The sequence below is a fragment of the Zootoca vivipara genome, chromosome 2, assembly GCF_963506605.1.
Source record: "Zootoca vivipara chromosome 2, rZooViv1.1, whole genome shotgun sequence".
In the NCBI taxonomy this organism is placed as follows: Eukaryota; Metazoa; Chordata; class Lepidosauria; order Squamata; family Lacertidae; genus Zootoca; species Zootoca vivipara.
The window spans coordinates 36,833,354-36,857,679 of NC_083277.1; the positions used below are offsets into that span (position 1 = coordinate 36,833,354).

The following is a 24,326-nucleotide window of genomic DNA, read 5'->3' on the forward strand; positions in this document are numbered from 1 at the left end:
TGTCGCTTATTGCACCATTACAGACTTTGAATTATGCCTATTTCTAGGATCAGAGTTTGCTTTGTGAATGGTAAGCAATGAAACTTAAAAGTTTAATGTGTTTTTCTTTTTCTTTTAAAGATAACCAGGTCTACCCACAGTTTGGTTAACACTGATGTTATTTTTGCAGGGACTTTATTTACTATCACCTGGGAATTGTGCATTCACTTGTTTCGCTTACTTGTAAACAAAGAGTCAGTAGCACGTTCTCAATTTGTTCTTATGGAGTTATCTCTGTAAATTGAAAGTTAATGCCAAAAGCCCTGCTGCTAACCTCCTTAGCTCTGCATCATAAATTGTAAATGTTGGTAATGTGAACCTACAGCAAGGCAACAAAGGATCCCCAACCAAAAACCTGCTCTCATTTTTACACCAGCACAGCTCTTGAGTGAACCCCACTGATTCAGGGAGAGCTCCTTCAGATTTATGCTATTGTAATCAAAAGCAGAGCTTGGTTTGGACTTTGCAAAGGTCTGTCTACTGCATTTACTGTCAGGGTTGTAGTTAACATATTCCCCCAGACTCTACATTCTTTGTATGAGTCAGTCCCACAAGAGGCATTTTACAGCATCACTTTTCAGCACGACTTCTGTAACACCCTGCGTAAAAGCCTTCACACCGTGGACTCCGCTTTACAACCAGCAACCTTTGCTGGCAGCGAAGTCAGTGCTTTGCCAGAAGCTGAAAAGTTCTGACACTCCTTTTTGATAATGGCTTGTTAATTCCCCCCCAGCATATCATGAACACCAGCCAATCAGATGGATTTCACAATGGCCTCGGTATATTCTCTGCCTTGAAGACCTTAGTACCCAGATGTTTTAAAATAAGATGTACTTCCATATGTACTTTTCCAGGTCTAATATATGCTAGCACAAGGATGGTAACTTTACATGGAGAATGAAACCATTTTGACAGTGAATCTGAAAACAAAGCGATCTGATACGCACAATTCCTAAGGAACCTGTGTACTTAGGGCACAAGCCTTCCTATGGATCTCCTGACTTGTCAACCTCAATGTTCTTGTGACTTACTGTACCCATTGATCTAGTTACAGGTAGGTAGCCGTGTTGGTCTGAGTCGAAGCAAAATAAAAAAATTCCTTCAGTAGCACCTTAAAGACCAACTAAGTTTATATTTTGGTATGAGCTTTCGTGTGCATGCACGTATCTGAAGAAGTGTGCATGCACACGAAAGCTCATACCAAAATATAAACTTAGTTGGTCTTTAAGGTGCTACTGAAGGAATTTTTTTATTTTGTACCCATTGATTTTGGTCTATTTACAGGATATACTTGTTGGTCTCATCCACTGACTCAAAATACACTTTTCTTTATTTAGTACTGCCCCTCCCCTCCAGTTCTCATTCCCCAAATGCCCAATATAAGTCTAGAAATAGGGCACACTGCCTCACCCCATTTAAAAGAGCTCCAGTTCCTAAAATTGATATGGATGACTCAACCTTCAAATATAGCCATGACACAAACAAATCCTTTTCACTGAAGAGCAGGAATCTCTTACCCTTGGCTTTGCTTCAATATTCTCTCTCAATAGCCATTCTTCGTTGAGAGTATACCTGGCTTTTCCAGTGATGGCATCTATGGAGCCTTTATTGATCTGTTGCTTGATTGCACAGAGCAGGAGGAAGAAGGGCTCCCCAACAGTTTCCTAATAGGGGAAATAACAGGAAATGGTTTGGTGACCAAGAACCAATGAGCGTAATTTCTCTCACACACCCCGCAATGATTTACAGCAGGGGTCAGCAAACTTTTTGGGAGGGGGCCGGTTCACCGCCCCCCAGACCCTGTGGTGGGCCGGACTGTGTGTGTGTTTGTGCACGCGCACACATGGCAGAGAGGGCTTCTCTCTCTCCCTCTCTCTCCCCCATCCCCTCCCCTCCCCCTGTCTACCTATGGTGCTGCTGGTGGCCCAGCCAAAATGGGAAGGACAAGCAAGAGGAGCGAAGAAGAGGAGCACACACAAAGCCCCAATCCCATCTCTTGGTAGCAGATCCCAAGGAGGACCCCACCCCACAGAAGTCCCGCAGAAAGGAATTGCCACTATCAGACAAAGGCATCAACCACATCGGAAAGGAGCAGCACGTGTCACTGAAGCAGGAGAGGCTGCTCTCCTCCTCCTCCCCTGCCGCCAGCCTCTGCCGCTTGCAAGGGCAGGCACAGGAGCCGCAATTGGCAAAGTGCAGCACCTCTCCCACCCGTGGCTCCTGTGCCTGCCCTTGCGAGCGGCAGAGGCTGGTGGCAGCAGAGGGACGAGTGGCCCAAAAGGGCTGGCTAGCTCCAGAGAGGCGCTGCCCAAAATGGCGTTCAGCCAGCTCAGCCCATCCCCCTTCCTCCACTACGCAGAGTGGGGAGAAGGGCGAGGAGAAACCAGGAGGAGGGAGGGAGGGAGGAGGCGCTGCAGTGTGTGAGAGGGAGAGGGGGGAAATGTCGTCAGGGGAAAAATGGCAACACTGGAAAAAGTTAACAGGGGGGGAAATTAATAAACAGAATCACCGATCCATGGACCGTCCGCGGGCCGGATCCTGAGAGCAATTGGGCCGGATCTGGCCTGCTTTGCCGTAGTTTGCCGACCCCTGATTTACAGAGCCATTTCCATGCTGCCATATTTACAGACGTAAATATTACAAGCAAAGTTATTGTAGGTGGCCTCCAGGCTAGTCATTATTTTGTGGGAGGAAATTCAAGTGCAAACTGAAACATTACATTTGTGCAGTTAAAGTCCTCTGTTGTCCTAGTACAACAAATCTCACTTAACCCTCCCTCCCCCAACTTTTTGCAATTAGGAAAGCGATGGGGAAGCACATAGAAAACTTGGAGGTGAAAGAATGATTAACAGGAAGATGCATGAACACCCACAAGCGAATTTGGATGAATGCTCATTGTCATCTATCCACCCTATAAACAAATCAGAATGAATGCTCAATAAACTCAAGGCAAAGTCTAAGCACCATGTAAACTTTGCAGAAGCAATCAGGATGAATGCTGAATAAATGGGTCGTCTGCAGGAGCCCTTAAGATCCTGGAGAGCAAATGCAGCTTTCAAGCAACCCAAAAGAGATGCTCATCATTCTATACAATCAAGCAATATTATCATAGAAACTAGAGCAGGAAGCAGAGTTGGAAGTAATAATACAATGAAATTACAGGAGTAATTTTAAAGAGTCAAAATGAAATTATCCTATTGTAAAGCCCCACGAATAGATGGGATCCTTGCTTAGTCTCTTGTGAAACCAGAACATGACATTTATATGTCTCTATATTGGGAGGATAGGTAATATTATCAATTGTACAATCTGGATCCTATCCAGACATTAACGCCATGCTTATTTTACTTGGCAGTATTGTACTTCAATACTGATACCACTGAAATTGGATAACAGTAATTTTATTCACGTTCTCAGTACAGTTTTTCAGAGATTTCAAAGGCAATTTTCCAGATTGAATTCATCCAGTTTCACTGTCAAATGACTGTAAGCTAACCCCAATGTATTTTAATTCAGAAATCCTTTATATGTCAGCCTTTTTAATATTCATAATTTTTTCCTCCAACTAAAACGTTTATATTAATTTACCATTTTTGTAATTCAATTTCACTCTTCCCCTCATGCATTCATGCACACGCACACTTCTTCCGAATTTCTTAATTGCTAAGGGCAAGAGAAGTACAATTACTGCAAAAATGTTTCAGGAATCCAAGTGGCCAGCGTCTGTTCATTCCGATTCCTCTGCTTGATTGATGCTAACGCTATTAATGCTTCCTCATCACTACAGCAGCTAGTTTCATGCCAGCTTTGGCTTCGCTACACTTGGGATGCTACTATACGGCTGAAGATGGGTACATGCCATCTGTTGTGTAAGTGCCAGGATTTAATTTGCAACAAGCAGCATTCTTATGCTAAAACAATACTCATACTAGCTTCTTATTTGAAGGTTTTGTCAACACTCTGCCAGATACCCACATCTAACTGGGCCTGTTGTGGTCAACAGTTTGCAATGTTTGACACCCTTGATTTTTCTGCATGAGTCACACAGCAGTTGCATGAAGAGGAGAAAATATAGCCCCAAACGATGGAGCTATCAAAGCATTGATTCTGAATGGAGATGTACTTTAGGAGGTGCTTAATGCTAGATACGGGACCCAGGTGGCGCTGTGGGTTAAACCACAGAGTCTAGGGCTTGCTGATCAGAAGGTCGGCGGTTCGAATCCCTGCAACGGGGTGAGCTCCCGCTGCTTGGTCCCAGCTCCTGCCCACCTAGCAGTTTGAAAGCACATCAAAGTGCAAGTAGATAAACAGGGACTGCTCCGGCAGGAAGGTAAACGATGTTTCCGTGTGCTGCTCTGGTTTGCCAGAAGCAGCTTTGTCATGCTGGCCACATGACCTGGAAGCTGTCTGTGGACAAACGCCGGCTCCCTCGGCCTATAGAGCGAGATGAGCGCCGCAACCCCAAAGTCGGACACGACTGGACCTGATGGTCAGGGGCCCCTTTACCTTTAATGCTAGATACATGCTTAATTAAAGTCTCACAAAACCTGGAGAACAGACTGTGGTTTAGGGTTCAAAGTAGGGAGGGAGAAGAAATATATAAAAGGTCTTGGACGCAAGAATGACGAAGGCCATTGTTACAGAATAAAATCAGATGTATTTTTTTTTTTTGGGGGGTATTCACATATGTTCTTGCAATCAAGGTTTCATGAAAGCAAACGATACTGAGAGGGCTCCAGATTGCCCTGTGCTTCGGATTTTTATAGCACAATCCTATGCATGTTTACTTGGAGCTCAATTCTACTGTGCTCAAGGATGTTAACTCCCTAGCTAATTACAGGTAGGTAGCCGTGTTGGTCTGACGCAGTCGAAACAAAAAATAAAAAAATTCCTTCCAGTAGCACCTTAGAGACCAACTAAGTTTGTCATAGGTATGAGCTTTCGTGTGCATGCACACTTCTTCAGATACACTGAAACAGAAGTCACCAGACCCTTATGTATAGTTAGAGGGTGGGGAGGGGTATTACTCAGAAGGGTGGTGGGAATGGGTGATTGGCTGATAGGAGTAGTAAACCTGTTGACGACTGTTAACGACTGCAATTGGTCTTGCAGGAAAAAGCAATGGGTGATCCATAGCTAATGCATTAAAGAATGTAGCCATGCTTTCCGTCTCTGAGCAGGAAGTGTGTGTACCTTGTAAGGGAGCTGTTGAAAAGGCTGGCCTTACTGTGAAATGCTAGAGGGGAACATCCCTACCCCCACCGCCTTGTAAGGCATGTAGCTGAGTCTCCACCACAAAATGCGTCAGAGTCTCAGCCAGAGACAAATTGCACCTGAATCATAAACCTGCTTCCAAAGCCAGTAAAAGTGTTTTGCGAGAAGGCCACAGTGACAGAGCTGATATTTACTGCCTTGGCATAACATGTATCGCATATGATTAAGCAGAGCATGTGAACATTTCTCGCCCGCTACGTCTGAGAGTGCCACAGCAAGAAGCAGTTAAGCAGGCAGCTACACTATTCATGCTGTAGACTTTACAACAAGAATTATTACACAAGAAATAAACTTTTAAGTCCCAGCCTCTGACATGCTAGTTCTTTGTGTTTCTGAATCCCAGAAATTGTGGATTGTTGTGAAAATCTGCAGAAACAGAAAGTCAGTATATTTCAAAAATTGGAAAGGAAGTGGACAGCCAGGGACTATAGATGAAGTGGATAACTTGGAATTTATTTCAAATTTATTGCTGGGAAACTGGTTTGGGAAGTAGTCGAAACCATCCTCGGACTAGGCTTTTTGTTGGGGGGGGGGGAGAGCTGTACCGGTAAATGTGCTTATTCGTGGGGGAAAGGGGTGTTTTGAATACATTTACAGAGCACATTTCCTTCTCTATTATATTTGCTTTTTAATGAAATGTTTGGTGATTTGTAACTGCAATGTTATGGGCTCTTACAAGTAACCCTGGGCGGTAAAATCACTTTGTATTAATGAAACCTAAAGTTGGCATCCTTTGAACTGTTCCATATAGGTTGTATGAAGTTCTCTTTCTATATGCTGGATTTAAACAACAACTGGGAGGGGAAGAATGAACTCTTGGGTTAAATGTACAAGCTACTCTTCTAATGAGACTGAAACAATGTTAGAGATGTCTCTTGGGAACATATTATAGAGAGTTAAAATGCCTGAGGGCACAAATAGAACTATTCCAACTACCCCAATTCAAAGTCATTTCTTACATTAAAAACATTGCTTTATGGAGGCTAGCAGTGGACACATAATAGCAAACTCCAGTGTCTCAATCTTGGCTTCACATTCTAGTTATTTGGCTAGTTATTGGACCACAGAACCATGGCTCAATCCTTGCCCCCTGTTTCTCCTCTGTGGCTAGGGGTGCCTTTTACCAGCTTTGCCTGGTTTGCCAGGGATGTCCATGCATCGGTAACCTTGAAGCTGGATTACTGCAATCCACTTTTCTAGGGCTTCCCTTGGGCCTGGTTTGGAAGCTCCATCTGGTGCAGAATGCAGTGGCCTGACTGCTGATGGGGACACCTAGCTGACAACATGTTGCACCATTGCTAGAATATCTGCACTAGCTGCCTATCTGAGCCAGGTTCCAGTTATTAATTTTGAAAGCTCTGAACGACATAGGTCCAGGGCACCTTAGGGTTAGCAAGGCTCTTCTGACATCAGCATGAAATAAGAGGTTTTTAGTGTCATTGGCCCAGTCCTGTGGAATACTCTGCCAACAGAGATTCAGCAGGTGCCTTCTGTTTCAATGCCTGCCGAAACCTATTCTGCCTGGCTTATGGAAGCAATTAAGAATACATTTTTCTATAACAGCTGATGCTCTCTAACTTCAAATGTGTGAAAGTGTTTTTTGTTATACATATATACTGTTGTAAACTTCATTGATATTGTTTATTATCTAGTGGTATATGCATATTTTTTTATAAATTATAAATAATAACATTTTCATGGTGAAACGACAAATTCTTGCACTCTGTGTTCATTTGTCCAGAAGAACCCCTGGCAACACCCTCCAAGGCTCCATACTTACAACCATTAAATTACTAGTCCTACCTTGTCTCTCGTCATACACTGAAAAGATGGAAAAAACTAGCCTGATTATGAGTACAATCGAGTGTTTAAAAAACTTGGACTAATCTGCATTATGCAACCTTAATCTTTGCAAAGAACCGCCTATCTTGTCCTATCAAGAGAAGATAAAGAAGTGCTAGAATGTCATTTGTGATGGGCTTGTATATTAGCATTTAGTTAGACTCCAAAGAGGACTCAGTTGATTCTTCCCCCTTTGGTTTCTGAAGTTAACTCCAAAGTGCTTCTCTTAGTGCCAAATTAGAATGATGTTACCTATATGACTGCAATGAACATACCTAATTTTAAGCCATCAATAGTGACTGTACAGTGGGAGCAGGTGGGATGAGAACACAGCATGCAGGGAAGCAGAGTTAACTCTCTCCCACCCCCATGTTGGAGTCCCACTGAAAGTGCTCCCACCTGAAGCTGTAATTCAACCCCAGGAGAGACGCTTACATTGACAGCTTCCAATAGCAGTTGGGGAGGGTGTTATTGGGACTGCAGCATATGGAAAAGTGTCCACCCACCTTCTTGGTCCTAATTCTGATCCCCTGCAGCTGCTATTAAAAATTTAAAAACCAGACACGTTAATTGCAATCATGCAATAAACATCACAGCTTGTTTGGCTCTCATTGTATGACAAAAGGCAAAAGCCTTCTGGGGTTTCTCACGTTTACGTTAATAAAATCCTAAGTCTTTTACGGCAAATCTAGGTTTTTATTGAGGCACCTTCTTCTTCTCCTGAAACATACAATAACTTTCTGGAAGTCACATCATATTTTTACTGGCACGCTTCAGACATCATGCCAAACCATGGTTTAAAACCCGAACCGTTCCTTACAATTCCAAATCAACCACTATTTAGAGATGCTTGTTTGCTTTCCTTTTCCTTTTGTGTTTTTCATTTTCTATAAGAGTAATAGTATTGACTATGGTTTCAGATTAATTCAGCAAAAGCATGACTTGCAAATATACTTTTAAACATAATTTCAGAAAGAGCTTTGCTGGCTGATTGCAAACCATGATTTATCACTTCAGACATCACACCAAACTATCACCTTCCTTAACCATGAAAGTTTATTTAACCTTAATTCCTGTCTGAATTGAAGCAATGTGTTTCTGCGGAATTCTTTTCAGATTTGTGTTTTTGAAACTCTTTGTTTTTCTGTCCCCTAAATGTCTGAACTCTCAGACCTTGACCACAATGTGAATATGTTCACAAGAACGAGACACGTGCGAATTGGGGGGGGGGGAAGAAGGACCCTGAAGCAAAATAAATTGTATGAAGGTGTTCCCTAAGGATTAAGCTACTTGGGTCACTCTGTATACAATTAGCTGCATTTGTATGTCATGATAAACCAGGGTTGCAGGCTTATCGAAGTTTTACTGTGAATGAGGAACGTAATGGTGCATGCAACCTTTGTTCTTCCCTTGGCGTGGGAGAAACAAGCCATGAAGTCACAATTAAAGTTGTTTGATTTCCCCCAATGAGGCAAAATTGCTAGCTAGCCATAAACCATGGTTTGCTGTTGTCAACAGTATTAGCACACCTGGTGGCCATGCTGTGGTGACAGTACTCACACATACGCCCCCAGCAGCATGGAACTGCACCACTGTGAAGTGGACGCCATATCCTTGGGTTCCCATGTGAAGGAGGTCTGAGTCTAGCTGACTTGTGTTGCAGAGTAACCAAAACAAAAAGGGGATGAGTCTAGTTAAGTTTGGCTGAGTAAGTCCAAGTGCAATGAAAATAGCCTAATTGCACCAGGCAGTTCTTTGTAAGTTCTCTTATCTCTTGGCAGCAGAACACATTTGTGAAAGCACCTAAAATCTGAGCCTTTTAATTTTCACAATAGGGCTATATTTACAAACTGAACCAACTAGTCAGGCTCATCACTGGAGTTGCCCTTTGCTTAGGCCATGGATAGCTATTTGACTATTTTTGAATGTTTCCATTTTTAGATGGTTTGCTCTTCAACCCTCCATTTCTGCAATACAAATGGATGGATTGTTTGGCACAGAATTAATATAAAACAAATGTTTAAATCATGTAATGCTAACTTACGAGGGAAAATACAAGCAGCTGGAATTTTTCCACTGCACAATTGTTAAGGACCTTTTGCAGCAGCTGTTTCAAATAGATGTTGTGATTAATGGGGATAATTCAAGAACTAAAAACAGACCCATCGTCACATATGTCTCACGGCCCAGTGCTACAGGAGGGCTAGTAAATTTCTTTACCGAAAGCTGCCTGTAAGACTGGGCTTGGTTCACAAAAATGTGGTGCATAATGGAAATGCTTGACTTATAGCGGATAATTTAAATTGCAGATTGTGGGTCTAATTTCTTGTTGGTGGATCTGGGTATAATATCCCTGAATATAGTAGGCTTGCTTTACTTTTCCAAAACCTTTGCAGTTAGAAATCAACTGTGACTTCCATTTTCTCTTGGTTGAGCCGACCTGGGCTGACATTCCATTGTTAATCTGAGTTCAAGTTACTCTGTTGAAGTAGACAAGACTCTAGTGGCACCTTAGAGACTAACACATATATTACAGTATAAACTTTTGTGGACCAGAGTCCACTTCATCTAACATTATGAAGTGTAATCCTAAACTGACAAGCAGATAACACACATGATTTTTTGGGGAGAGGGGTGAAGTCAGAAGATCATGAAATGCAAAAAGAATGAGCAGTGATTATTATACAGATTGAACCTTGGTTCCACTGCACTGGGTTTGGATGAGGTTCTGTTGCTGTAGAAGTTCCCCACTGTATCCAAAGAAAACATGAGTGGGAGGAAGCAACCACCAGCAGTTTCCTTTATTTTTCCATGTATATGACTAGGTCCCCCCCCTAAAAAATAATATCCAAAATTGGGGGGCATCTTATACACAGGGGCCATGTCCCCCCATTTTCTTAAATCAGAGCCCCCCAAAATAGGGGGTGTCTTATACATGGGGGACATCTTATAGACAGAAAAATACGGTAAATGCCAAAAGGTTGGCAGCATAAATTATTGAAATGGTGCATCTGGGGGACAGAGAAAGGGGTAGAGGTGAGCCGGCTCAGTCGTCACTGGATCCTAAGCTTGTCGAACTCCTGGCAGCTTGTGGCAAAGGGGCCTAAACTTGGCCTGTTTGCTTGGTCTGAAGGTGGTACAGCAAACATGTAGACTCTTCTGCCCTGGCCAAGAAAAGCGGGGGGGGGGGGGCTTCAGAAGCAGTGGTGGTTCCACCACCCACTGTTGCCTGCCAGTGGTTAGGACTGCACCTTGAGTATGTAAGAGCAAAATGGTGATTGTATCATCAAAACTGCTTTTTCATTTTTTTACAATTGCCACAATGCTCTTTGTTATTTTCCCATTCCCTGATACTCTCATGTTTTCAGGAGGAAAACACATCAATTGCTCTATTGTGAGGGCAACTGTAATAATGGGACACTGGTGCAGCATAACACCATATTTAATGTTAAGAATGTTGTGAATAAACTTATGGGCTTTTGTTACATTTACATTTACCTTGGAGGCACACACAACTGAAGAAATTAAACACAACAAGAACATGTTCTCTAATTTTTGGTCCTGCAAGTGTGCATGCAGAAATGGCCAACCATTTCAAAATGTGCAGCCATCTATCATTTGTTTTCTGTGATTCTAGGAAACTGTTTAGTGGATTCAGGGATATCATCAGGTTAATTTGTGTGGGGGCAGAAATGTTCTCAGTCCTAATTATCACCAGATTTAACAATAAAACTCTGAAGTCACCACAAATAAATGGATCACTGAACACTACAATCATCATACTGTGTAGCCACAATATCAATGGGGGGGGGGCGACTTTTGCGTGGTCGCGCGCAGCCCCCTTATCCCAGAGGGTGACTCCCTGGTAGTTCGGGGCTGGCACCACCTTCCCAGGTAGGATGCCAGGGGTCTCCACCTACCCAAGTCTAGCATCCAATTCAAGTCTAGCACCCAATCCTGCCTGGGGAGGTGTTGCCAGGGGATGGCCAGGTAAGGGGAGGGACTGTCCGGCTCACACAATAGAATTTGAATCTTACCTCCAAGCACCAGTTGGTTCCAGAGCTTCTCCCACCCTCATTCAAGTTCTTTTGCAGGTTAACCTTTTCTCTACAGGTACACGGGCACTGCTACGTCAAGGCCGCTGTTGAAGGGTCGGAAAGGAATTTCCCTGCATTGGCAGGTTTCGCCTTTCCCGTAGCAATACGTCACAACTTGGCGGTGTCAGGCCTTGGGCGGAATTCTTTGGCAATTTTCCTAGAGGGAGGGGCATGAGGCAGAGACCTCACCCCCTTTGCAGCAACAAGATCGGGGTATTGGGGGAAGCCTTGACCATGCCAATAGGCGTCATCACTTCCCCCTTCCAGCGGCGGTGAACAGGGGGCGGCCTCTCTCTGCTTGAACATATGTTCTCCAGAGCCAGCCCCAACCCCCACACATGTGTATAACCCCGAAGCCTCCCAGAACCCCAGCTGGGGACTGGGAAGGATAACGCCCAATGCCTGAGCCAAGGTCTCCCTACATCTGAATCTTAATAAAGTTGTGGCCAATTTGAATCCCATAGCACGTTGTCCTGTGTCTTTATTCCGCTCAGTGGGTCGCCTGGGGGTTTGGGGGACTCGCAATTGTGTAGGACAAATATGATTTCTGAAACTATACTTTGCCTTCTCATTGCTCTCTTTTTGTAAGCATTTTGGGAAGAGCTGATGTAAACTGGATGACTGAATTTGTCCTTTAGGACCAACCTATCAGCAAACCTATAGAGAGTTTGCATAGTTTCCTGAGAGACGGAACCATTCTGTCTGGTTACATTATCCATGGGCTTGCAGTGGGAGCTTATAGTCTGAGACTGGAATCCAGACAGGTCCCAGAGTTATCTTCTGTCACATAAAGATTTTTTTAAGCTAGTCTAGATAAGTAAGCTAAATCTTGTGCTTGCCACAATCAATTCTGCCCCTCCTCCAATTTAATGGAGAGGAGAGACCATGTTTCTGACATTGGACAGGTTTCCAAATTTGAAAGCAGTGAGAAACCTCATTGCATCAGAGCATCATCTATGCAATTGAGTGATCCTACTCCTGTGTTGGGCTTGTGTTTTCCAGCTGGACTTCAGAGGTGCTCCAAAGCAGTCAAGAGTCTCTCATAGAATCATAGAGTTGGAAGAGACCACAAGGGCCATCCAGTCCAACCCCCTGCTAAGCAGGAAACACCATCAAAGCATTCCTGACAGGTGGCTGTCAAGCCTCCGCTTAAAGGCCTCCAAAGAAGGAGACTCCATCCCACTCCTTGGCAGCAAATTCCACTGCCAAACAGCTCTTACTGTCAGGACGTTCTTCCTAATGTTTAGGTGGAATCTTCTTTCTTGAAATTTGAATCCATTGCTCCGTGTCCGCTTCTCTGGAGCAGCAGAAAACAACCTTTCTCCCTCCTCTATATGACATCCTTTAGAGGAGGGAGAAAGGTTGTTTTCTGCTGCTCACTACTTCCAAGTGTCTCATAAGCAAATCATGAAATCAGGTGGTCCCTTACCAGTCTCTTATCTTGTGCTCACTTTATTAAAGGATGTGGTCTTCACTGGGGTGCTCATTTATGATGCTCAGGTTTAGACTTGCAGCTTCCAGAGAGGAGCGATGAGGAGTGGTATGCCTCTGAATACCAGCTGCAGGGAATCACTAGTGGAAGAGTGCTGCTGCTGTCAGGTCCTGCTTTAATGTATTTTAATTTAATGTATTTCTAATCTTCTGTTGGAAGCCGCCCAGAGTGGCTGGGGTAGAAATAATAAACTATTTATTTATATTATTATTATTGGTCTTCTACAAACATCTGGTTGATCAGTGTGGATTACCTGGGCCTTTGGTCTGATCCAGCAGGACTGCCCTTCTGTACTTAGCAAGAGATGAGGCAATTCTTTCTATGTATGAGATAATCCATGGTATTCTTCACTTGGATGATTAAAAGCACTTCTACCTGAGACTGAGATGAGTTCAAGATCTACTGACTATGTTCAGTTAGGCCACCAATTAATCCTGATTCTTCCTTAGATCACACAATTCATAGCAGCAAGCCAGAAAGTCAGGGGTAGCTATCCTTACGTTGCTTTTCAATGAGACATTTCCTCACCAGTTAAGACAAAACCAGAACATCAGCTGTATATTTCAGGACAAGCACTGCATGTGTTCTTTGTTATCACTTTGCTTCTAAACGCAGTATTGTTCCTAATGAAAAGTGCCAAGCAATTTTATATGCATATACACAAAATATTTTTTAAAATATTGAACTTCACCACTGGCATGCTGCCTTTTCCTGTCCTCCGGTTCTACAGCTAAGTAGACAAGAGCTGATTTTCAGCCGAACGAACAACAGCAGAAGGAGAGGTGGCACTGTCTCACCCTTGTCAAAACCAGCTTCCTTCCAAATTGTCTAATTTACTGGCAGGCTTTCCCCAGATTCAGCCAGTTATCGGCTGCTCCACAAAATACCACAGAATTAAAGCATTATCACAGCACACATGGAGAATCAATTTATGTTTTTAACATCTGTCTTTTATCTTTCTCTTAGCTGGGACCATGCCAGGTTTAAAAGATGGGGGGGGGCAGGCTTGGGGGGAACAAATTATTTACAAGCTAGCTTCATGTTTTAGATTAACATTTAAGAGTCCTAATCTTTGCTTCACTCTCCTGCTATGAAAGCTGCATCCTTCACCCTGGCTGAGCAGACCAAACTCTTCCTCTGAGATAGCTCTCCTGCACTCAGACAGGCGCAAGGTGGGATGTGAAGCCTTAGAGCAGGGGTGTCAAACTCAAATTCATCGGGGGCCGCATCAGCAGTTTGGTCACCCTCAAAGGGCCGGTTGTATCTGTAGGACTATGTGTCCACTGTTTATTATCATAAATTATTGTCACTGCATTCAATTATTACTGTTTTTTGTAATAATGTAAGTAATAACTAGCTCTGAAAGCAGAAACATAGTCAGAATAATGGCAAGTAGATATTCAAATGTACAATTATTGTACAATTGATTGAAAAATGATTTTTGGTAACTGCACTGGGTGGTGGAGGCTCGCTAGGGTTTCATGCAGGACCTTTGCAGAGCTACTAGTACCTGGAGATGCTGGGGTCCTTCTGCATGCAGGACAGATGTTCTGCCAGTGAGCCACCACCCTTCACCAAAGGGACTGGCTGAGGTTGACTCACTGAAGCTGCTCTCCTGGTTCCAGGGTTTAAGGGCCAGAAGTATAAAGCAGCATCCTATGTTTCTGAGGAGAGGGAGAGGGAGAGGGAGAGGGAGGAAGGAAGAAAGGAAGGAAGGAAGGAAGGAAGGAAGGAAGGAAGGAAGGAAGGAAGGAAGGAAGGAAGGAAAGAGGGAGTGGGAGGGAGAGAGGAAGGAAGGAAGGAAAGAGGGGAGAGAAAGAAGAGTAGGAAATAAGGAAGAGAATAAAGAAGGAAAGAAAAAGAAAGAGGGAGAGAAGACGGAAAGGGAGAAAGAAGGAAGGAAGGAGAGGGAAAGAAAGAATAAGAATGAGGGAGAGGAAGAAAGTTGGGAAGGACGGAAGGAAGAAAGGAAGGAAGTAAGGAAGTAAGGAAGTAAGGAAGAAAGAAAGAAAGAAAGAAAGAAAGAAAAGAGGGAGCAGGAGGGAGAGAGGAAGGAAAGAGGTGAGAGAAAGAAGAGTAGGAAAGAAGGAAAGAAAAAGAAAGAGGGAGAGGAGACAGATAAAGAAGGAAGGAAGGAAGGAGAGGGAAAGAAAGAATAAGAACGAGAGAGAGGAAGAAAGAAAGGGAGGGGGGGTCGCCGCCTTGATTCAGCGCCAGAAAAGAGCGCGAAGGGACCCAGGGGCAAAAAGCATTTTCCCGGCCCCAGCTGTTTGTCAGCGCTTTGTTGGCGCGGCGCTTCAGCAGCAAGGTCCCACTGCTGGGTCCCGCTGGCTGGGGCGCTCGGCGGGCCACATGACGAGGTCTGGCGGGCCGGATTTGGCCCCCGGGCCTTGTGTTTGACACCCGTGCCTTAGAGCGATAGTAAACAGTGGCTGTTTCTTCATGCGTGCCTATCTGAGAGCAGCAGAAGAGAGCTCAGAGGAACATAAAAGACCATATGAGAACTGCAGGCGTTGTTAATTTCTTTTGTAAGACCATCCTGCTCAGAGGTCCTGTAAGATAAAGCTCTATCCCCTCCCAAGGTTTTCTCGCACAATGTTCAGAAGAAATTAGGCAGCTGAGTTGGGTTGTATCAGATTCCAGCTGAGTTCTCTAGTCCCAAAAGAGGTCTCCACTTTCTTAACCGGGAGGCTAAGTATATGCAAAATCAGCAGATTTTAGCACCATAGCATGCAATTAAAAAACACACACGTCTCCTACTTTCTTTCCCTTCCCAGGCTTGTTGAATGTCTATCACCGAACGCATATGAACAAACTGGTTTTGTTTAAATATGTGATGCAGTTCAGACTTTGAATGCCTACAGTCAAATGGCACATCATACAAATCATATAAATCAGACAAATGGATGATCTAGTTGAGATTCCTGCATTGCAGGGGGTGGCACTAGTTGACCCTTGGGATCCCTTTCAAAATAGTCAAAACTTCTAAATATTGTTCACTTTAATAAGCAGTGCTATTTTTCTAAAAAAGGCGGTGGCAGAACTCACCGTGAACCCTCATTCTCTTAGAATGGCAATGGCGGCCACCTGAGAGGTGCCGGAACTGAAAAAGCCCTCTTAATGAGGGAATTAGAGCCAAATTATGTCATTGGGGTGTGTGTGTGTTCAACATTACAGTGGTACCTTGGTTTATGAACACAAAATGGAAAGTGGATTAATCTGTTCCAGACGGTCCGCAAAGTACTTAAACTGAAGCGTTCATAAACTGAAGCGAACTGTCCCATTGAAAGTAATGGAAAGTGGATTAATCCGTTCCTGACGGGTCCGCGGAGTACTCAATCTGAAGCGTCCTTTAACCTGAAGCATGGGTGTAATTGGTTCCGGAAGTCTGTTCATAAACTGAAGCGTTCATAAACTAAAGCGAACTTTCCCATTGAGAGTAATGGAAAGTGAATTAATCCGTTCCAGGTGGGTCCGCGGCATTCGTAAACCGAAAATTCGTATACCGAGGTGTTCGTAAACCGAGGTTCCACTGTATTGGTTAGAACATAAGAAGAGTCTGCTAAATTAGGCCAATGGCCCATCTAGTCCAGCATGGTGTTCTCCCACTAGCCAACCAGGTGCCTGCAGAGAAACCCGGGAGCAGGAAACGAATGCAATGGCACTCTGCCCACCTGCAATTCCTAGCGACTGACATTCAGAGGTCTCTGGCAGTGGAGGTAGAACATAACCATTGTGGCTAGTAGCTGCTGATTGCTGCTTACTGCAAACAGCATACGTATTCTTTATGTCTCAGCTTAAAAGGTCCATTAAAGGATATAGTACTTTGAGTAAATTTTAAACTCTTTCTGTAATGGATGTGACATTAATTCAAGAAATGAACATAGACCAGGGACTCAAAGGTGACTAGTGAAAATTAGCTGTGGGTGGCAAGAGTACATGGGCAGTAGACATTTGAGTTAATACAGTAGCTGAGGTAAGGCAAGACTTACTTAGATGAAAGTATGGAACCAGAAATTGGGAGCTGAACAAATAAAAGCCTTGATTCATGGGGCTCATTAATAAAATAGCTGAGTATCAGTAGTTTTGGTCATCACTGATTATGTTTTGGAGCATAAAATTGTATTATTATTTTTTTATAAATCCCAAACTAAATTTGAGCCTAATTCTTGAAAGCAAACTCCAAGCCTCCAATCCTTTCTTGAAAAGCAACATTTGCAGACAGTATGCTGACAGCATTTGAGTTGAGCCAATTACAAAATTTGCATAAACAGGTGCAGCCTTTGTGTTCATGTTTGGATTTCTCATGTTGGGCTATAGAAATATCAGCCTAGTAATTTTCTAGGATCAGAGGGAGCCCCTCAAAAAGAAATATGGCCAATATCAACAATCCCGGTTGAAACATTATGATAAAAATGCAGTTGTTTTGAAACAAAATCTGAGAGGTTAACATTTGACATTCGAACAGAAATTCCAAAACAGCATCAATGGGTATAATTCTTCCCTAGAAAAACTTGGGGGATAAAGAAGCTGAAAATGCTGAAAATACAATGACATAGACACAACTTCCCTCTATGCTAGTTATCACCTTAGTATGTTATTTTGCCACGACATATTATGGTAGGCTAAATGGAAAAAGTATCAACTGTTTCAACAATGGGGATTAAGTTTTTTTAAATCTTAACTTTTCAGAGATCACATGCATTACTGTTTTGGGACCTCACAACACAGCTGCTTAAATGACAGCCGTTCTATATACTTTTAGATACCTGAAAATCTCTGTTCAGCTGTGAAGTTTACTTGATGGCCCGGGACAACTCACTGCCCATTAACCTATTCTGCATTGAAGTGTTGCTGATAAAGTGAGATAACACTATATCTTAATCTCTCTCCTGGACTACCATTACCTAGAAACAGAGCAGGGAAGAAATCTAGATGCCATGAGTAGGAGACAATGAACTATCAAAGGTGCCCTGCCCAGTTCTCCACAGTCGCACCAGGCTGCAAACAGCACCTCCCCAAAAGCTATGTGGTCTTTCCTACTTACTCTAAGAAAGCTGTACATGCAGATGGACATCCAGTTTGTCAGCATCTTCTCAACTACAGATTCTGTCCTTCTCAGCATAAGCTTGGGGTTTTTAGAGGCAGACGCGTCAATGAGATCCACCAAGAGGTCCTTCATGATGCTGGTGTAGTACTCCAGTTTCCCATGCAATGCAATGGTGAGCAAGGAGGCCAGGTTGCATCTGCAAGAAGAGTTAATGGGCGGTTTTTGAGACTGATAGTACAACTGGGACCCATCAATCAACGTGAACAGAAATTAAAACCATGGTAACATTCCAGATTTTATTTATTTATTTATTTTGCGCAAAGCCTTTCAAAATTGTTGAAGCTTCAAACCATTTGTATTGCAGCTGTGCATAATCACATTGTATTATGCCCCTCCGATAGAAATGGATGCCAATCGTTCAAAGAAAAAACATTGCTCTGGCGCTCTGTAGAATAATAGAGAAGGTTAACACCAGAAAGCTGGAAAATGGCATAATAGTTGTATCTTTTAAAGAAATAATGGAACAGCATGATGTTTAGGGGGATATCGTTGTTGTTTTTTGTATGTGGGTTATATACAGAGCCCTTGAGATGCAAGGCTACTTAGGTCCGCTGTACAATAACCATAAAACACTCCCAGGCAGCTCTACCAACTACTTTACTTTCTTCATCCTTTAAAAGCTCCCTGGTTGCCATTTCTTTATACAGGGTGCTTCTGAATTAAGTGCCATATATTGTGTCTCTTGCTGACAGAGGCAGCCACAGAATGCACTTCAGAACAGGTTAATCCTCCTTGCTCCATGATAACACCATGAAGACTACTTTGTGATATGCTAGTGACTCAGGAGGAGCCGTAAATGACTACTAAAAGGGCCTGAATAGTTGTCTAGTGCAGAGAGGATGCAAGAAAAGCAAAGAGAAAATGATTTTAGCCACAGTGCTGTGGAAGCAAGCTTAACTCATAAGGATATCAAATTCCTCCTCCTTTGTCCCTTCTCAATTCAAGGACTGTTGAAGTTCAGTCCTCTTCAGGCATTCTGAAACATGCAAGCTCCCCCCATCCTGTAGGGCACGGGTGTCAAACACAAGGCCCGGGGGCCTAATCCGGCCCGCCAGACCTCGTCATGTGGCCCGCGTAGCCACCGCCGACACTTGCCACTGACAGTAGTTCTGGAGCCTGCGATTGGCCGAGGGTCAAAACCGGGAACAGGGCTGCAGGCGGAGGCCGGGGCGCTGGAGCCGCACTGACGGCCTTGGCCAGGGAATTTCAATTTTGAATGAGGCTGAGGGAGGCGGTGGCACAGCGGCCAGACGGGGAAGTGAGATGCAGGAGGAGGAGGAGGAAGCCCGCCGAGGAGGTAGGAAAGTCCTACAGGCGCCGCCGGCAAAGTTGGTGCCGGGACGGAGCAGCGCTGGATTTTTTGGGGGGCGGGCTTTGCTGTTGTCTCCGAGAGCGAGTGAGGCGGCACTGGGGAGCCGCCGCCCGCCGCTTCCCTTCCTCTCCTCGGCTGCATCTGGGAGGTGGGCGAGCGGGCGGGCGAAAGGGACGCAGAGTGAGCCTGAGGGGGAAGTAGGCGAAGTGCAACAGCCGCTCTCTTGATGAAGCCGGGTTTCTCTTCCCTCTTCCCCCGTTTTCTCCTCATAGACTCTCGGGAGGGTGCCTGGCTTTTGCTCTTGCCCCCCACCCCCGAGCCGCCCTTTGGCTTCTCAGTTCCGGCGGAGCTGCTCCCCGGAGGGCGGCCGGGAGGGAGGCGGCGACGACGGCACGGGTTCCTGCTCTTCCCGCTCTGCCGCTGCCTCCTCTCAGCCCCTTGTGATGTAGGGCTCCAGATGGAGTCACCTCACGGTTTGAGTAGGTGGGAGGGGAATTTTTTTTTTTGGGGGGGGAGGTTTTCAAGCCTCCTCTGCCTGCAGTCCCGGTAGGGAGAGGCGGCGGCGAAGACGACAACAGCGCGGGTGGGGGGAAGAGCAGCTCTGAGGCGAAGATGCACGTCCGCTGGGGCTGCCGCCGCCTTCCTCCTCGGGAAATCCGCTGCCCTCCCTCAGCGCGAGGGGAAGGGACTCTGGCGCTAAGGAGGGAGGATGCAAAAGCAAAGCAGGGAGTTGGCGCTGCACCACATGTTCCTGCCCCTCTCCAAAGCATGGGGTGGGTTGCAGCGTGTGGCATCCTGCCTAGCGGGGTTTGGGTGTGAGCAGGGCGGGAGAGGGAAGCTCTCTTTCCATCTGCAGGTTTTTAATTCCAGCAGTGGCTTTCTCCTTCCTGCCGAAGGTTTAGTTGAGCCCCCCCCCCGGAAGCCGTCGATCCCCACCTTTTGTTCAAATTTCCCTCGTTTACATCCCCTCCCACACACGCGCCACGACGCAGGAATGTGATCCGCGTGGGGGCGGGAATGAGCTTACATTATTACAAAAAACAGTAATAATTGAATGCAGTGACAATAATTTATGATAATAAAGAGTGGACACATAGTCCTACAGACACAACCGGCCCTTTGAGGGTGACCAAACTGCTGATGCGGCCCCCGATGAATTTGAGTTTGACACCCCTGCTGTAGGGACAAGCATGCTAGCCCAGCCCCGCACGGCTCTTCCAATTGCCCTCCAACCCTTCTGAAAAAGGGAGGCTCCCCAAATATTTTAGAACCCTGATTTTCCAGGAAGTTTTCTGCTTCAGATCCTTGTCCTCCAATATGTGGATGGTGATGAAAATTGCAATGGCGGCGGTGGCGGTGTGTGTGTGTGTGTGGCTACCTGCTTGTCCCTGCAGCATCCAACAACCATGTGCAACTTAAAACAAAAACAGGATGTCTGAAGAGGACTTATGTGAAGATGAAATCCTACATCTGCTTTTTCCTGAGGTGTTGCTTGGCTTCCTTCTGTCAGGTAGATAGAATTTCTGTAATATGTTGAGGGTATGTCCCCACTCAAGACTGATTTGAGGTACGTATGTACCAAACTTTAAATCCCATCTGTGAGTGTGTGAATGAGCCCCGATGGTCTTTATATAACTATAAATATTTATTTCATGTAATGCATTCAAAACCAGCAGTCCAAGGCTTATTTAGTATTGCTTTAATATCTTTCGGAGTACACAGAAAGTGAACAGGTTATCTACCCTCTTTAAAACTTGGAGTTGCTCTGAGTTTGTTTGGTTTTTTTTAAAAAACAAACATCTGGAAGCATTCATTCCCCCACAAGCACAGATATCAAGTTTAGAAAAGGAACTCAAGAGAAAACCAAGTAAAGTAATGATTCTGTGTTTATCAAACAGGAAGTACCCTTTTAAATGCCCAAAATCTGGGCAGGGCTCATCCAGGTTTGCAGGGTGAAAGAGGTGTGTGGTCAAGTTAGGGTGAACTTGTGTGCCACCTAAAGTTATCTTAAAAGAGAACCTTACCTGTCTCTAACGGCAAAATCTTTCTGCTGCTCAAGAGCATGGACGAAGACATTGAGAAAGTGCTTGTTGTTGAGTAAGGTTGAGAACAATGCAATTCCTTCTTCCATGTTGGGTCTACAATTTTCAGGAATCTAAGGCAAAACCAGCAATTTGGATGAGAACAGTTCCCCCCCATCTCCCATCACATACGTCTTAACTGGCCTACTTCATTTTAATACTGTGTACAGCAGCTTAATAGCAGCTAGCAAGACAAAACAAAAATTTCTTTACCACTGAAGGCACTCCAAATAGTTTATGACTACACATTTGATAGGTATGAGCTACCTTGATACACAAAATGAAAACCATTTAATAAAAACCACAGTATAATTAACATATCAACCACAAAGTGAAAAGGGAAATATGCATTCCCCTGCTTTGAGCCTGATTCACCTGATTCATGTAAAAACTCCTCCAAAGTTACGATTCTCCGTCAAGTTAGACAGGGAACTTTTAAAAAGGAGCCTAAAAGTGTTTCCTTGTGACCTACTAGCAACGAGGGATGGATGAATTTGTCAATTTCAGCTTGCCTGTCTCTCATTTTCCTAAACTAAAGTTCAGTTTGTTCGATTTCTGCATCTGTTTGTGATTGTTTTAAAAGAAGTCCACATGAACATTCATTCCTATTGTTATGCCATTGTTTCTAACAGGCACATTTTTGCATGTAATTTGGCACAGAACGCACATTTTTGCAAGCGATTTCCCCTGATGTAATTATTTTTTATTACATTTATACCCCGCCATTCCTCCAAGAAGAACAAGGTGACATACTTAGTTATCTCACATACCATTTAATCCTCACAACAACTCTGTGAGGTATGGCAGCCTGTGAGAGAGCGACTCAGCATAAGAATGTAATAAGTCCTGGCCAATCTAGCCCAGCATCCTGTTCTCACAGCAGCTAACTAGATGCCTGCAGAGAAACCACGGAGCAGGACACGAATGCAGTGCCCCCCTGCCCCCCTGCTATTCCTAGCGACTGGCATTCAGAAGCCTCTGGCAATGGAGGTAGAACATAACCATTGTGGCTATTAGCCGCAGATAGCTGCTTATTGCAACCAGCATATACATTACAGGTGTCTCCCCACTTGTGTGTCATCATCATGTGTGCTCCTTCTGACATGCACACCATTTTCGGTGCTGAAAGGGGGAGGAACAGGGGAATCCATGGTGATGTGTGGCAGTCGGGAACGGAGCCCCTGCATGAGCACTTACTTCTCATCTTAAAAGGTCCATTAAAGAAAACAGTACGTACTATGAATCAACATATACCAGGGATTCAAAGGCGAAAATTAGTGAGGAAATAGAGTGGCAAATGTTTAGTGTATCTGGGCAGTAAATGTTTGAGGTAATACGGAGCTGAGGTAAGTCATTACTTCTTTAGATGAAAGTGCAACAGCATTCTCCCCAATTGTGATTCTCAGCAACTGTTATACAAAGGCATAATGCCTCTGACAGTGGAAGTAGAACACAGCCATCGTGGTTAGTCGTCACTGGTAGTTTTATCCTCCCTCGGTTTGTTTAAAGGCCGTTTATCTGGCCCACGGGCTGCCCGTGAACCGAGCCGCCCACTCGGTGAGTCCCCCGCGCGCTGCGCTAAACCAGCACAGCACAGGAAATGGTGCCTGCACCTGCGTAGACGCCGAAAATCGCTTCTGTGCAGAAGCGATTTCTGGTGCTGTGGACATGCGCAGACACCATTTCTGGCATTGTGCTGCACCCGTCCGGCACATGGATGATGTCTGTGGGAATGATCTGGCCCATGGCTGGATAACCTTGCCAACACCTGGTTTAAACCTTTAAAGCCATCCAAGTTGGTAATATCACTGTATCTGTATGGGAGCGTATGCCATAATTTAAACTAATTTAAACTATGCACTGTTTGAAGAAGGGTGTTTCTTCAGTGTATCCTATATCTTCTTCTAATATGTGTGAATTCATATACATTTATTCTAGAGCTCCCCGCCCCCCCATGAAATTATTATTTTTTTCTACAGCTTTCTACATCCTAGGAGGACATTTCCTATTGTTTTTACTCCTCTGTAGCCAAACTTCATTGGTTACTCGGTACAGAACATACTACTTATTTCTCATGCATTTCTTAATCACTACAGTATAATAAAACAACACATTGATCATTACAGCTGTATCTGTAGCCAATACTCACTTTCCATTCTCCCAACAGTAATGGGTGAGTTTCTTGCACCTGAGAGCCCATCTGTGAATTAAGGTGCTGGGAAGGCAGAATGTAACGCTCTTCATAGAGGGAGGAACACTATTTTTTTAAAGAAACACAGAAAACAAATCCAAAGCACATCTTGTTATTTGGCAAAAAAGGAAGCATGATCAAATCCTACATGCCTTCTCCAAGTCCCTGTGCCAACAAAGCAATATTGTTATGGAGTGGCAAGGAGAGATGTCATCATGACTTGAGGCTACTCACAAGTAAGAAATAATTTGGCATGTTTTATGGAGGTTTTAAACTCTCGGCAAGAAGCTTCTGAATGAATGCATAGAAGAACTTTGGGGGAGGCATATTGTTTGAGAGAAACAAGGTATTCACAGTGTGAACGTTATGAACTGCCTAATCTGACATTCATGGCTTCACAGAATGGGGGGAATTATTTGGGACTAAGCCACAATAAGTAGTTATTGGGTATTTGAATATTTGCCTCTTCCAAGACAAAAGGAGCGAACTGCTTCATTCTCCTATATTTATGTACTCGCCCGAGGCTTTGCGTAATCTGCAAGACAATTCAAATTCCGCTCACAGAATTCATTTGCAAATGAAGGAATTGCATATATTTCCATTTTTTTCCTGCTTTTTTTGTTTGCTTTCACTTATTCTGCTTCTGAAATGTGGCTTTTCAAAAGTTTTGAGGCAAGTATAAGGATGGAATAGTGTAATGGGGAATGAAGGAAGAGGGGGCCATGTATACTGTAACAAGAGATAAGATGCGAGCATCCATTGGCAAAGGGCAAGTTGCTGGCAGGATATCAAAGTCTTTCCTTAGGACTACCTGAAATCATTTTCAGTCCCCGTTTTCCTTTTAAGCACTCGCTGCTCATACATTTTAGTGCTCTCCCACAACTATGA

General features: G+C 44.2%; 1 protein-coding gene across 1 annotated transcript in view; it reads right to left on the minus strand.

Moving 5' to 3' along the window:
• The window catches only part of PLXND1 (plexin D1), a 160,542-nt gene that overhangs the window by 22,633 nt on the left and 113,583 nt on the right, over positions 1-24,326 (minus strand). Inside the window, exons 23-26 of the mRNA XM_060271380.1 lie at positions 23,397-23,504; positions 21,191-21,321; positions 17,792-17,990; positions 1,557-1,703 (exon numbers count right to left, since the gene is read on the minus strand). Of these exons, the coding sequence (XP_060127363.1) occupies positions 1,557-1,703; positions 17,792-17,990; positions 21,191-21,321; positions 23,397-23,504 (585 nt within the window). The remainder of the gene's footprint in view (positions 1-1,556; positions 1,704-17,791; positions 17,991-21,190; positions 21,322-23,396; positions 23,505-24,326) is intronic.